The sequence below is a fragment of the Eulemur rufifrons genome, chromosome 2, assembly GCF_041146395.1.
Source record: "Eulemur rufifrons isolate Redbay chromosome 2, OSU_ERuf_1, whole genome shotgun sequence".
Taxonomy (NCBI): Eukaryota; Metazoa; Chordata; class Mammalia; order Primates; family Lemuridae; genus Eulemur; species Eulemur rufifrons.
Genome location: NC_090984.1, coordinates 10,608,816 through 10,624,112, shown reverse-complemented (window position 1 = coordinate 10,624,112; position 15,297 = coordinate 10,608,816). Strand labels below are relative to the sequence as shown.

At 50.1% G+C, this 15,297-nt stretch overlaps 1 protein-coding gene across 2 annotated transcripts in view; it reads left to right on the top strand.

Moving 5' to 3' along the window:
* The window catches only part of BRD4 (bromodomain containing 4), an 88,541-nt gene that overhangs the window by 43,269 nt on the left and 29,975 nt on the right, over positions 1-15,297 (top strand). For both annotated transcript variants that reach the window (XM_069477976.1, XM_069477986.1), the window contains exons 2-4: positions 8,410-8,728; positions 12,333-12,470; positions 13,809-13,944. In XM_069477976.1, coding sequence (XP_069334077.1) covers positions 8,444-8,728; positions 12,333-12,470; positions 13,809-13,944 — 559 coding nt within the window. In that variant the 5' untranslated portion in view covers positions 8,410-8,443. The remainder of the gene's footprint in view (positions 1-8,409; positions 8,729-12,332; positions 12,471-13,808; positions 13,945-15,297) is intronic.

The window sequence follows — 15,297 nt, the reverse complement described above, 5'->3', positions numbered from 1 at the left end:
GGATGATGATGATGATGATGAAGATGAAGCCGCTGCTTGTTTTGGGGGATTGCTGTGAGGATTAACTAAGCCAATGTAGGTCAAGTGGTTTTTAGGGTTCCGGCCCAGGAAGCAGCAGGTACCTCCTGGCAAGTTTTCCTAGTATGTGTCATGATGGCTTTGTAAAGCTCTGCTAAGTGCGGTCACCACTTTTCACAGGCAAATTCAGAAAGCCTTCCCTTAACTGACATTCATCTTTACTACGACTGCTCTTGTCTTCCCTGGCATCTTGTTGTCTACATGCTTGTCACTTTAGGAGGCAAGTAAGTCCGAATCAACAGGACAAAGTTGAGGCAGGGTCACTGGGCTGGGAGACCAGGACTTCAGATGGAACAACAAGTACGAAGTATAGCTGGTCCCAGCCTGCTTGTTTTATTCAGCCTCTGGAACTGAGAACTGAATCTCTAGAAATCATCTGATTTCTAGGCAGTCATTTGTGGTCTTTTCTCTTTTCCTCTCGATCGCTTGCCCTCAGAATGGCCAGCACTGAACCTGCCCTGCACATCTCTTTATCTCTGTCCTGCCTCCTCATCTCCTTCCTGGTCTGGGAATAGGTTGCTTGGGGCCAGGCTGCTTTGTGAAGAGTGGGCTCAGAACAAAAGCCCTGGAGACCCTGAGAGCCCCGACAAAAGATAGGAGCTAAGTGGGGGTCGTGTGGGACAGCTACAGCTTTACAGGTGGGAACTCCATCACAGTGGAAAATGTCCCAACTTTCTGAACTTGTTTTGGATTTTTTTGTTTTCTGTATCTTTACATTTCTGGACTGCTGGCTAGATTATAAATAAGATTAGTGTCAAAGTAAATGAAATACTTTCTGTTGAAAGTTGGATAACGTTACTGTTGTGTTGTTTGTTAAATACTGTCCTTAAAATTTTCTCATATCTCTTAAATATTGTGATAGCATTGTTGAAAGCAGGCATGAACTTGGGAAACCTTCACGTTTTTATTTTCATTATCCCAGAGGTTCCCAAACTGTCTTGATTCACAACATGCTTAAGTGTCTCAGTTTTTTCAGTGCTCCTAGGCCAAAGGAAATACCCAGCATTTTGTTTATTAGGTAGTTTGGTACAAACAACTGAATAAGTACTGATGTCCCAACAACTGTTTAGCTGTTTGAAAATATTTATCACAGGAGTTGAAAGGATAAATATTCTTACGTAACAGTAGTTACTTTCTAATGGGGTGTGTGTGCCTGTGGGCACTGCACAAGTCCTCAAACCTTTGAACCAGGTTGGACACTACCACATGCATTTCCTGTTTATGTTAATTTTTATGTGGTCTTTGCTTTTTATTATAGCAACTGCTGAACGCCAAGCTTTGCAAGCTGTGACATTGATGAGAGGAATATAGTGCAATCTAACATTTAAATTACTAATTGCCTTGTGCTAATGCTAATAGTTCCTGCAGTGCCCCTCTGAGTTCACCATGACATTCTGGGCACCTTGGCATTCAGTTTGGGAACCACAGCACTGTCTAACTTTGCTTCATCTTGTTCTTATTCCTGTAAATGAGGAACATGTAGGATTTTTGTTGGGAGTAGATCCAAAAGTAGAGCATCCAGTTGGATCACGTAGCTTCTTTGGGTTGAAAACAATAGGTGAAACTTTTTTCCTGCCCTTTGACCTTCAGCTAGCTTTTAACAGGCTGAATGTGGCTCCTACCTACCTCTTGGCCACAGGTCAGTGTGAAGATGGAGAAGGAGCAACATTTTTAATCTTTTAGGTAGAAAACTGTGGCTGAAGATAACCTGCTCCGTTGCTGCCCCACCCCACACCACCATAGACACAAATACTCCCTCCCTCCGCTTCCCAGTCTTGTTCTCTTTCCCTCCTTCAGGGGTGCTGCCCTGTCCTTGCAGGTCAGTGCAAGTCCCTCTCTCCCTGTACATGGCCAGAGCAGCCCCATCCTCCTTCATGATACTTGCCCCAAGTATAGCTTAATTAACCACTCTGGAGAGTGGCGTGTTGACTAGTCCCAGGGCTGGGTATGTGAGGACACATTGCCTGAGCAAGTGACTGAGTTTGGCAGTTACCACATTGTCCACATGAGAGTGTTTTCCATTTCCAGAGTTTTGAGATTGAGCTGGAAGCCCCAGAGTGACAATCTATGTGTGGTCACTGTAGGGTACACATGCTGTGTGCTGAGAGGATAGGAGTGAGATAAAGATGGGCCTGCCCGAGGCTTCCCAGATGTGTGCACAGAGCTGACCATGGAAGCCACTTAACAGAGATCAGAGAAGCACCGGGTGCTGTGGGCCAGGGTGTGTGTGTGTGTGTTTGTATGCCCGTATGTGTCCTGGCAGCAGAGGTAGCAAATGAAAGGGCAAAGGTGACGGTGATGGGGGTCCATTGTGGCTGTGTTGTTGGAGCATATATGCTTGGGGCCCTAGGTGGTGTGGGGCGGGGGTGACCGCTTTGGGAAGAATTTACCCAAGGAGGCTGATCTGGCCAGATGTATGCCTTAGAAAAGTTGCTGGTTCTGACCACCGTAGGACTTCTCACTGGTGCCTCTCTTTGATTCATAACAGACTAGAAGTTCTGGCTGATTTCCCTTGTGTTTCTTTTCACTGTTGGTAAGAGTGGGTTCTTGAAGTTTCCCGAGGATTTTACTTTCCTGTGGTCATGGGAAGGCTGGGCCATAACATGCAGGCTGTCCAGGCTTAGGAGCGTTGGCAATGGGTCAGAGCGTGGCCTCTTGAGGTGTAGGTGCTGCACAGGCCCGGAGTGGGTACAGAATGGGAGTCCTGGGCGTCTCATGGCTCAGTTAATGTTACCTGGCGATTCCCCTTGTGGGGGCCATGAGTGTCACTTGTCACTGGTGGTTATTGGAGCCTCCTAGAAGGAACTTTGAGGTACTGTGGCTCCCAAGTTCCATCTTTTGAACACGTCCTGCTTTTGCATTTGAACTACAACGTGCTGCAGTTTCCTTCCTCATGGACTTGACCTCAGTCATTATGAGTGTGTCGATCTTGTACCTAGCTTATGTTAGGGATGGTGGCCAGCCTGTCATGACTGTGTATGTTGGACCCTTCTGGCATGTGTGTTCAGCTTGCGGGGGGGAGGGGGCGGCGAGGGGGCTTCTATGGTTCAAACACCAACTTAAACTGCCTAGGAATTGGGTGCCAGGTTTAGGACCACCCTGGGTGCTTAGACCTGGTCTTTCCACTTCCTGGATAAGTTATTTCTTTCTGCCTCAGTTTCCTTATCTGTAAAGTAATGACACCAGAAGCAATGTTAGAGTTATTGTGAAGATTTAACTGTTACTATGCTTCAAATGTGAGCTAGCTGGCTAGCTAGGAAGGTGCTTTGGCTTTTGTAGTGGTTTAAAGTACCAAGATGAGGCTTTTCAAGAGTCCACGTTTTCTGTAGAAAAATCTCCCTTCATCTTATGAGCAGAAAATTCTGCTTTCTTGGCTCAAGGACCTGTCTGGGCCTGCCATGAAGGTGAAGAAAGGTGGTTACCAGCACAGAACACAAGAGAGTCCCCCATCCCTTGGTTTTGCTGCAAGTCCCTTTGTAAAGAGAAGGCATGGCCCAGTCCAGAAGCTCCAGAAATCAGTTACCTTGGCTTCATCTTGCCTCAGGGAAATTGCTTAGAGATTTCCAGAATGTCATTACTTAATGGAGGCTGCTTGCACTTGGTGGGACGAGCTGGCCCCCTGGTGGCCTGTGCCCTTGTGGCTGACCTACTCTACTGTTCTGAGGCGGAAGCTTCCCCTCCAGGGAGGGGCTGCCCCTGCCCCCACCTGAAACAGCCATGGCTCACCTGGCATGTGCTCCGGGCACATCATAACCAGTGTGTTTACTGAGCTGCTCCCTGTGAGAAATCGGTAGAAACCAAACTGCGTGGCATTCTTTAACCTCACTCGCTGCACACTCCCCGCCCAAGCTCCAGGCTGCTTCAGTGCCTCAAGATTTTTCCTTCTGTTGGGGCCATGTCATGCTCGTCACCTCCTGTCCCTTTGGATATGTTGGGTCTTCTGTACTGAAACCCTCTCCCAGCAGATTCCAGGCATCCTTAAACCCCACTAACATATTTCTTTCTCTGTGATGCTGTCCTTCTGCCAAGACCTGTGTCCAGTCACTTAACGTGTTCTGTCAAATCCATCTGTGCCTGTACCAAGGCTGGTTACACTGGACCCAAGGTTCCTGGTGAGCTGGCTTGTGGCTGGTGTCATTTTCCCCTTTGTCTTCTCCTGTCTCACTGGCCCCCACCTCGAGTTTCTGTAGTTGCCAAAGAAGTGATTGCCCACATCCACTTAGCTGGGGAGGATTTGGGAAAAAGCGCTTTGCCGTCCTGTGATTGCCTCTCCATCTCCCTTCCCCCTTGTGTTAATAGCCGTTCCCTGCAAACTCCTGTAGCCTCTTGCTTCTCAGTGAAGCCTGCAGTCTGTCCTGGCTGTCCCCCTCCCTGCTCTCACCTCTGGAGAGCCTCAGGGAGCCAGAGGCCCTCTCTGCTTCAACCAGCCCTCCCTCTGATCCCCCTGGGGTCCTACAGCTCACCTGGAGGCTACGCTGCCCTTACCACTTTGCCTTGCCCCTGTCTTGTCTTGGTACTCATATACTTAAAGGTGTTTTTAAAAGAATCAGTTTGCTGTTTTATGGTACACTTATTTTGAAAGGAGACTATATCAAAGCCATGCATGGAAATCAGTAAAATTAAATACCATGACAACAAAATGACATTGTTAGATCCTATCCAGATAACATAATTATCTTCTAACTCCTCTGAGTACAACCTTTTACACTGGCATCAGGCTGGGATTTTCCTCGTCAGGTCAGATGAGAGTGAAAAAAGATGGAAAGAGGGGAAACTCATCCTGAGTGACTACACACCATCCACCTAAAGCCAGTCTGTGCTCCCCTAGTGGCTTCTGGGACACAGTTTGCAAACCTTTCCACAGCCCCACTCGGAGCTCTGTCATGGCACTCTGATGGTGGCTGTAGACCCTGCTTCTCTGAGGTTGAAGTGCCTCCCATTAGCAGCTAAACTCTTGGCAAATCCTGTTTTCTTTCCATTCCTGCCATTCATGTCAGGAACAAAGACGCACCCTGTATGCAGTCTGTCACACAGCTGGACACTGCTTCCAGGGTGTTGCCTCCCTCTCACCATTCCTCAGGCTGGGCTGCCCCTCTCTGGTTGACAGTGATGTGTTCTGGGCCAGACACCCGCCTCCAACACTGTGTCATGTGATTCAGCCAAGGCCCTGGGTCTTTTATCCCTCTGTACTCTTCTCATCTCTGTGCAGGCTCTTTGTGAGGTTTTGCACCTAACCCCCAGCCGCTGGGTGCTCCCCCTCCCTGGATCTGTTTGTGGCCTCCTTCCTTCTTTCATTGGGGTGGGTTTACTCAGGCCTCTGGGTTCCAGAGCCCATATTGTCTTTTCCAAGCTTCCAGCCCTGCCTGAGCTGCCATCCATCGTATTTCCAGGCCCTCCTCATGCACCTCCCTTGCACCAACGGCATTTCTGTCCCCGCAGCCTCGTTTGGTTCATTCCACAGGCACTTCTTTCTAGGACCATGTGGCACTTGGCTCTGGCCAGACTTGGACTATATGTACCCATGATGGGATGGGGGATTGCCTCAAGCAGGCTCACTCAATCGGATGTCTGCCTTTAGAAACCACTGGAGTCTGCGATGTTTGCTTGTTAAGCTGTTGCAGTGTTTCATGAAGCCAATCATCAAACAGAGTTGCTTCAGGGAAACGCCTTGTCTTGATCTTGTACTCCTGGGCTCACTGCTCTTTTTGCTGGGGGCATGCTCTCCACAGCCTGCTGCCCAGCTGTCACCAGCTCCAGTCCCCATCACACACTGACATGAGGTGTCTGGTTTCAGCTTTGGGTGTCCCTTCACCATCCCCAGCACTGTGTTTGGGAGAGGTACCAGGATGTGGCTTGGTATCCCTGAAGCCCTCCTTGATCCCCTTCTTCCTGAGCTGGGTGTTCTCTGGGTTGCTGTCCCTCCCCTTTTCACGTCTCAGGAATACCCTGGGAGGGCACAGATTGTCAGTTCTACTCTGGCATGTGGGCATGGTTGGACCTCATGAAATACTTACTTAGCGATGGATATAAGACCCCCTTTACACACCTAGCCAGCACTGCTCCAGCACGCCCTCCCTTCAGCTCCTGGGACGTCTCCATGTAGGTGGCATGAGTGTGTTTATTTCCACAGTGTTATCCTCTCCTGTGAGCTGAAGCATTAATGAATTATTCAGGTTTTTAAAAATGAGTCGCATCCCCACTCTGAATAGACAAAACTGAAGTATCTAAATCTCTCATCTATTTGGTGACTAAAGCAAAGAAAGATTCAGTTCTCAGACTGAATCCATGAGATTCAAACTCCGGTCAGCCCTCTGTGTCTGTTGTTACATCCAAGGATCCAACCAACGTCGGATTGGAAATACTCAGAAACGGTTTCAAGTGTGCAGTAGGATAGATTTGCATAGGTCATGTGCAAATATGCTACATCCCTTTATATAAGGGCTTGAGAGGTCCTGGGACCAACCCCCACAGACACTGAGGGACAGCTGTACAATGTGTTCACCACTGCCAATTGTTTGTTGACTTCTGAATTGGATTTGCACCCTCCTCCCTTCAGAGTCTTATATTAGGTGGCCTTGGGCTGCTTCCAGACAGGTCCCTTCCCTGTGGCAGCCTCTTCCTTAGAACAGTGCTCTCTTCATGCATTCTCTAGCCAGGTGATACCTGTGCCTGCCGTCAGCGAGAACATTATGGAAGGAAGAAGCTGTCTCTCTGGAGATGTTGGTTTCTCCAGCTTCTTGTCAGCCTGTAGGCTCATCCTGCAGCTGGGACCTTGGTGTAGGGGGCATGTGGCCAGGATCTGTGCATGAGGCTGTCAGCTGCCACACACGGGCTGGGAGGTCCAGCTCTCCACAGCCTCTAAACATAGACTACAGAGTTGGCTTTCTGTAGCAAGTTCTCCCCTGGTGCTTTTAAAATTTGCTAATTTGCCAGAACTGCATTTACAAGGAGGTTTGTGGGAGCCTTGGTTTAAATAATACTTGGACGGAATTACAAAGTAATTCATTGGCAGCTAGGGTGCCTAGTATGTGCTAGGTATGAAGCTATTTCTTGACCCACTGAAAGTATGTTCCAGAATGAAAGCCACGACAGAGCCAGCCAGTCTGCCCTGTCTTTTCTTGTCCCCTCCGTCTGCCAGTCTTGTGATCCTAAAGCTGCCCACTCTTCCTCGTAAGCCCTTGTCTGACTACCTCGGCCAGAAAGGGTTTCTTAACTCCTCTAGTTCCTAGTTTTATTCCTGAAGATGGTTGTCAAATGCAGGGAGCCCTGATTTACACAGTCTCTCATATGGCTGGGTAGGAAACTGTCAAAACAGGCAGTACGCAAAAAGGATGCAAACAGCCAGTATATGTTTGAGTGGTTGTTTATTAGAGTATGGGAGCTCTCAGCACTGTAAGGGGTGGGGTGATATGTTTCTGCAGGGCAGTTTGGCATGCGTGCGCAGCCCTTGACCTGCGGTTACACGTCTTCAAGTTTGTCCCATTGGCATAAATGGACAGGTTTACAAAGTCACCCTTGCAAGGATGCTTGTGTCAGGGTGTGTGGGGCTGGCATGGCTCTCAGGGTCATCCAGCTGTGAGGAGGGCACCAGAGGGGTGCTCAGACAGGCATTGGCACTGGGGGCCTGTGTTGCCCCTTCTTGTTAATACAATGGTAGGTTGAGTGTAGATTCATTTTTATGTTATCAGCAGTAAACTTCTGGACTTCTCTCATCAGCAAACATGCATTTTTTTAGGTTACCAAGAAAATGTTCTCAGCGTGAAGCTTTGCCCCGAGCACTTGGCAGTGGACTCTGTGGGCCATTAAGGATGGGTGGGCCTGGCCTTCCCGCCCCTCCCTGCCTGGCCCACCAAATGGAATTACTGACTATTTTCCATACTTCCTGAGCCACCAATGCAAACAAGAATTTTAATGTAAATATCATATCTGAGGGCCTGCAAATCATCCTCTCCCACACACAGGCAGCATCCCTAAAAGGCTTGCAGGTGGAGAAAGGGAGATGCAGGTTTGTGAGATGTGGCTTTATCTTACCTCCTTCCTTGGAAACTCTGTAGCTCCCAGAGCCCCTGCTGGCCCCTTGTCAGCTCTTACCTCCAATGCCCTAGTCCCCTCCGTTGGTGCATCATTTTTCTTCTCTGCCGGATGGCTAGTCTCTGAGAGCAGCAGGCAGTGGGTCCCTTTAGACAGTGCATGGAGTGGCTCCTCCAGCCAACCTGACCAGTTACTGCCAGCAAAGCTCAGTTCTTGGAGGCCACAGTTAGAGGGACTTGTCATTACAGCGGTACCTGTCTACTCACTGGTCTCTGATGGGGACTCTTCTCTTCCTTGTAGAGTACCCAGTGAAGAATGTGATGGGATCACTAGCATGTCTGCGGAGAGCGGCCCTGGGACGAGATTGAGAAATCTGCCAGTAATGGGGGATGGACTAGAAACTTCCCAAATGTCTACAACACAGGCCCAGGCCCAACCCCAGCCAGCTAACACAGCCAGCACCAACCCTCCGCCCCCGGAGACCTCCAACCCCAACAAGCCCAAGAGGCAGACCAACCAACTGCAATATCTGCTCAGAGTGGTGCTCAAGACACTATGGAAACACCAGTTTGCGTGGCCTTTCCAGCAGCCTGTGGACGCCGTCAAGCTAAACCTCCCTGTGAGTAGCTTGGGCAGGGCCCAGGGGTCCTCACGGTCTCCTCCCGCAAGTTTCCTGGTGAAGGCAGGCTCCAGGGGAGGGTGGAGGTGCGTTTGGAGTCCTGGTGAGAGCTCAGCGCCCAGGTCTGAATGCCAGCACCAGCAGGGCCCTTGAGGGAGTGGTTTCAGCAATCTTGAAGAATTGCAGATGGGGAGGAGAATGAGTGAGCTAATTGGCTTAAACAGTAACTGGTTTCTTGGATATCAGGATCCCGGGGAAAACTGTGTAAAAGTTGAAACAAGGGGGGATGGGATGCTCACAGATTCCTTCGAGTCCCATGGTGAGCTGAAGTCAGAGCACGTGGACAACCTGGCCCCCTTCTGTTTTCAGGTGTGGCTGGCTAGGCCCAGGAGAAGTAGATGTGGCTGGTGAGACTGCTGGAAGGGGACTGGCTTGCTCCAGTAGTGGTCACTAGCAGCAGCAGCAGCAGCACTTGGGTTGCAGGGTAGGGAAATATAGTAATTCTTTCCTAGGGAGCAAGTGCGTGGAGGTGGCCCTGGCTGGAGAGAGGGCAAGTTGAGAGGTGGCCTTGGCTGTAGCTGCACAGCTGAGAAGCAGCTGTGCCCTCCCTCCCTATCATGGCTGCAGTGTCCTTACTCTTGTTCTTTTGTAGCCCCACTCCTCTTCTCTTTCCCTGGAGTTTTCAGCTTGCCTGTGTCCCTAGCAGACAGCTCTGCAAGCACAACTTACATCTCTAACTGAGCCACAGGGAGCAGGCAGAATACATGCTTTAATTTTTTTCTCTTCTTCCTTGTCTTTAAACTGCCTTCTGCTGTTTGCTGGGTCCTATATGCCTCTAGGTGAGTGGATTAGGTGATTGTAGCTGCTGGCACAGGCTGGGTCTGCAAGTGCTGGAACTGCTTGTGTGCAGGGCAGCCTTAGCCTCTGTCAGGCGTCCAGACTTAGGAAGAATGAATGCTCCAGTGTGACCCTCCTGGCTTGAAAGTCATGTCTATGACGCCCGTCCAGTGCTGTCTGACCACTGGATACGTGTCACATGTATTCGAGGGAAGAGAGAATTGAGAGGGGGCACTGAAGATCTGGGTCATGAACTGCCTCTGGAAAGGGGTGTAGGCAGAGATGGTCCACACTGGCCATTGACCAAGACAAGAAGTGGAGACAGTCAGCCGTGGTGTCTTGCACGTCCCTCAGGAGAGGCTGCATTGGTCTCTAGCTGGGCTGGGCAGGGCCCACAGTTGAGAGTGACATCTCAGAGCAAATGCAAAGAACCAGGAGAGTAGTAGTTAGAGGGGGTAGAACCCATGGGGCACCAAGGCTTTGGGGGGGGGGTGGCCAGAGGCTTCCAGAAAAGAGCAGTTTCCCAAATTTCCACATTAGAGGCTACAGGGAGGTCAGAGAGGTGAGGATTCTGACCTGACCATCCTGTTGGCCTTTAGGGGAGGGCATTGGTGACCTTAGGACGATGTGATGTAGAAGTAGAAACCAGACTTGCCACGGTGTGAATGACAAGGTGATGCAGAGCCTCCATTTCAAGAAGCTTGGCTTTGAAGGGAGACCGAGTCAGGGCCAGGAGAGCAGCGGGTCCATTTGTTATAGGAAAATGCAGAGGGGACTAAGGCATGGAGGGCTAAGAAGGGAAGGGGGGCTGGAGGACTTGAGATCGCCGAGGAGGCAGCAGCATCACAGGTGACATCGAGGGAATGGTGTTGGCCAAGTGGGACAGACACATGTGCGTGGTCAGTTAGGCCATGGGGTTTGGGAGTTCATGATCAATCTCTGAAGTGGAGGATGGGCTCCCAAGGGGTGGCCAGGACTCTGAATGCACCTGTCCCTGTAACTGTTGACATTGCCCTTAGCAACTCTGATGTAGGAAGAAGGGGACGATTAATGGTAGCACTAACTTGATGTTTTCAAATACGGGAGAGTGAGGAGCCCAGGAGGGAGGTTGCCTTAGGAGAGTGCTCTCAAGGCACTGGTGCGGGCTGACCCAAAGGGACTGGTTGCCTGGGAGCATCGTCATGCTAAAGCCTAGTTTTCTGGGGTCCCCCTCCTTCAGTAGATGTTAATAGGGTGAGCAGAAAAAAAAAAAAGTCCTTCCTTCTTTTTCTGTTTTCTGATGCCTTACAGATATTCACCTGCATTTTGGCCTCCTTTCGTTCCCCTAAACCCACTGCCCCAGCTGTCAGTTCCTCACCCCACAATATTCTGCCTTCACCCCACCTCCTCCCAGCACCATTCTTAGAGACCTTTGGCCATAGGATAAAATCTAAATTTCCATTGTGGCAGATGTATTTGGACTTGGTTCTCTTGGGAAAGGACGTCAGAGCATAGAAAGTCCGGTTTAAGTCTCCCCTCCTGGCCACCTGCCTGGGGCACTTGAGTGTGTACTTAAGCCCTTACCAGGGCAGGGCCGTGACCTTTGCCAGCCCTGTACCTGTAAGTGGGTGGCTTTTGCCCCCTTTCTCGTGGGTGTCAGAGCATGTACCCCATGCTCACCTTTCCAGTACTGTCCACTATTTCTGGGCAGTGGATTCTGTCCTCCCTGCAGCAGCCTCTCTGCCCCCAGCGTGCTTCTCTGCCATTGGGACCCTACTTGTCCTCAGTGGGGCGGGGCGGGGGGGGCCGGGGTAATGGCTGCAGAGAATTGGTTCTCAATGGAATGTTCTAAGAAACCTGAGCTGGGCCATTCACCGGGGGCTTGCTGTCTGTGTGCAGCCCCCCGATGGGCCTCTTTGGTCCTCCAGCCTGGAAACCGAGGCCCTGCTTGATTTGTCCCTGAATTCCTCTGGTAGTTCTTAGAAATAAACTTTATTTTAAAATAGGTTCATGGTTAGAGGAAAGTTGTGAGGATAGTGCAGAGTTTGACTTCCTTGAGGGTTGTAAGACATTTACATCTGCTCTCTGGCTCCCGTGTGGCACTTGGAGAGTAAGATCTGAAGGTTTGAGGATTGGGTCTCGATATATTTTTTTAACTGAGGATTTCGGAAGCTGTCCAGATTTTTCATTTGGCAGTTAACCTGGTTAGTTGTTCAACCATGTCTGGCTACTAGTGAAGCCTTAGTGGTACACTGGGTAAGTAAAAGAAATGTAAGTCCAGTGAACTTGACTGACGTTCTTCAGCATGACAGGAAGCAGGAAGTGCGGTGGCTATGGGTGGATTCCAACACTGGCGCCATGGGGATTTGCATTTATGTACTTGTAAAATTTTAAATGACAGGGACAAAGTATTACCTGCCACGTGTTGTTTTACTAGGTAAGAATTGCATTTTGAAAAGTCATCTGCTTTCCACATTATTTATTAAAAATGGAAAAATATTTCAACATTGAAAAGAAAAGAAAAAACCTAAATTTTGATAAAGACCACCTGATCCAAGATAGGGCAGTTAGCTAACTTGTACATTTTCCCTCCAAATTGCCAACCAGCGTTTGGGAATCCTTCCCTGATCCAATTTATCTTGAGTCCCCTTTATCCCTTGCCGATGCTGAGGAAGGGCTTCAGCCTGTGCTATAGCTCCTGTTGGTCTGTGGAGCAGCCTGGCAGCCCAGCATGCATGCCACACGGCTGCTCAGGTGACACTGGCCCTTTGCTCTCTCTGCTCTCCAGGATTACTATAAGATCATTAAAACACCTATGGATATGGGAACAATAAAGAAGCGCTTGGAAAACAACTATTACTGGAATGCTCAGGAATGTATCCAGGACTTCAACACTATGTTTACAAATTGTTACATCTATAACAAGGTGAGCTGTGGGGACAAGCGTCCAGCTGCCCTGGGGGAGACGGCGGGTGTGTCAGGAGCCAGTGGGCAGGGGTGCTGGGAGCTGCTGGGCTTCGAGTCTGGCAGGAGGAGACCCTTGGAGGTGGAGGTAACGGGACCTGTGGTTGTACCTGTGACTGGGTGTGTTTCTTTTGTGGGGAGGAGGATGCTGCCATGTCTAGTTTGCAAGCTGTCCTTGTTAGCCTGAAGCATGTGCTTCTGATGCTCTTGGGATTTTGGTTCCTGAGCATGTCCAGTAGAGAAGGTGTGAGGCGGATAGTGATGATTCCCATCAAAGTCCATTTGGGTGATGTAAATGGTCAGGAAAGAGCCTGCTAAAACGTAGTTGTGCAGAGGTGTGCGTAGAAACCTCCATGTGAGAGAGGGTGTGATGGGGCCAGCGCAGAGCTCAGTTGCTCTGTGGGTGATGGTCTCCTTGAACTGTGGACATGACTGTTGCCATGGAATCGAGTGTTCCCCTGATCTTACTTGTAGACCTGAAGGTCACTTCCTAACCCCATAGCCAAACTTCTTGGCTCGGCTGTGCCATGAAGCCAGATCATTTGTTTACAGTTCAGACCACAGATGTGATTAAAATCAACCCTTTCAAATAGAACGACTCTGGAGGGAGACACTATACAGAACTCAGCTTTTGACCTCTGCTGGTGTAGTGGGTAAAATGGCCCAGAAGAGATGGGTAGGTGAGTTTCTTGAAGTTTACTGTGTTTTTTAAAGTCTCAGCTCTCACCACTTAGGTTTGAGCGAAATGTGCACACCAGGCTCTCAGTCTAGCTGAGTGGGAACAGCATGTTATGGACGAAGTGACAGAGTGGGGACCCCTAAAGCAGTGTGAGATGGACAGTGCCCAAGAGCCCTGGTGAGCTGCCTTGGGGGTACATTGGGGAGCACTGTTGGGGCCCTATTAAAGTATCCTGGCAAGAAATCCTGTGTCATTCAAGTATTCCTAGGGAAGTCGAACTGTGTCAAAGGAGGTCCTAATGCAGGGAGAGCCCCGGTCAGTGATTGGCTGAGCTTGGTAGATGCTTAAGGCATTAGGATGGTTTTGCAGACAGCCCAGAGCTTAAAAGATGAGAAAGGGAAGTGCAGGCAGACAGGTGCAGGCTCAGCACACCTGTAGGAGCACAAGCCCCCGTGATACCTGGTAGCCTAGCCATCATGGCTCCTTGGAGTACAGATTGGGGAAGGACCCTGAATACGATGCTTCAGGCTTTGGGGCAGGGGGTAGTACTCGGGGTGCCCTGTCTACACAGGTGGGGAGGGGAGGGCTTTCTGACCCTACCCCATGTGTCTCCTTGTCCAGCCTGGAGATGACATAGTCTTAATGGCAGAAGCTCTGGAGAAGCTCTTCTTACAAAAAATCAACGAACTACCCACAGAAGAAACTGAGATCATGATAGTCCAGGCAAAAGGAAGAGGACGTGGGAGGAAAGAAGCAGGTAGAGTACTGAAATAACGAGTACGTTGGCTGTACTTCTCCCTCATCTCTGTCCCTTTTCCAAGTTCAGGGGAGGACTGGAAATGGTGGGACAATGGACATTATTTACTGATTTGGTGGGCTGCAGTTTGGTCAGAGTGGGAGCAATTTCAATGTTGGAGCCACCCACAGGGTCATGTGACCCTGTGGTTTTCCCCTAGCAGAAATGATTTGGCCCTGCCTTTTCTGAGGGTGGCGGATGGACTTATGTTAAAAAGAAAGTATAAGCAAGATGGTTTTTTTGCTTTTCCATTTTAAAGAAATCAAGGTGAACAGAAGCATTTTTAACTAATATCCCAATCCTTGAGGTTTGTTATTTGAATTATCTTAGTGCATGCATGTCAGAAGCGTGCCTGCCTGGTCATCTGAAGGCAAAATTAAGCCCTCCTTGTCTGTCTCTCCATGTCAGCCCTCTCAGTTCCTCCCTTCTGCCTTGACACAGGATTCCAGAGGCCAGCTGGCAGAGAGTTGCCCACTGAAAAAAATGTTTCTCTCTAGGAAAATCTCTTAACAGCTGCTGTCTGCATTGTGTCCCTTGCGGCTCTATGCTGCAGAAGGGTGGTATGTGCGAGGTGCTCCCTGGGTGTGAGTTGCTTCTCTTTCCCCTGGCCTCACCCTGCTCTGAAGTGGTGGTGGAACGGGGGATGGCTGGCTCCCCTGCAGCACCCAGGGGTAACCAGGGAGAACTTGTTTGCATATCATGCCTTCCTTGGCTGTTTCACGTGTCAGGTCATATCCCTTTTCCTTACTTGAGAAGCCCCGTCCTCAGTCCCTGGGACCAGGGGTTTGGGCCACATGCTGGGCAGACATGGTGATAGCTTCCCTGTTCCAGTCTGGGAGAAGCCCAGGAGTGGTGCCTGGGGAAGGAGAATTGGAACACTCAGCAGAACCTCACCCTTGCTCCTTGAGGCACACTGGCAACCTAGGTGCTGCCCAAGGACAGCCCACAGGTGAAGGCTACTTTTCTGAGGCACCGGGTGTCAGTCCATTTTCATGGCAGCCCACGTGCATGCAAAGGATGTGGCAGTCTAGGTCATGCTCCTGGGCTCTGATGCCCTGGTCCACCTGCTCATGTGAGAGCTCTAGTCATAACCGCTTATGTTTGGAGCTGGTTGGCCGTGCCACGTGACCGTTGTGTGCTCAAGATTGCCTGCACAGCTACTGGGAGGCAGCCCAAGCCAGCCACAAAGGGCAGTAGCAGTCCAGCCATCTCCTTTGGCTCTGGGAGGTCGGGGCCTGCCAGTTTCCAGAAATCTTGGTGAGGGCAGCCACTGCCGGTCCCCCTGCCAGAAGTGCTTCCTCACCAGGCAGCACT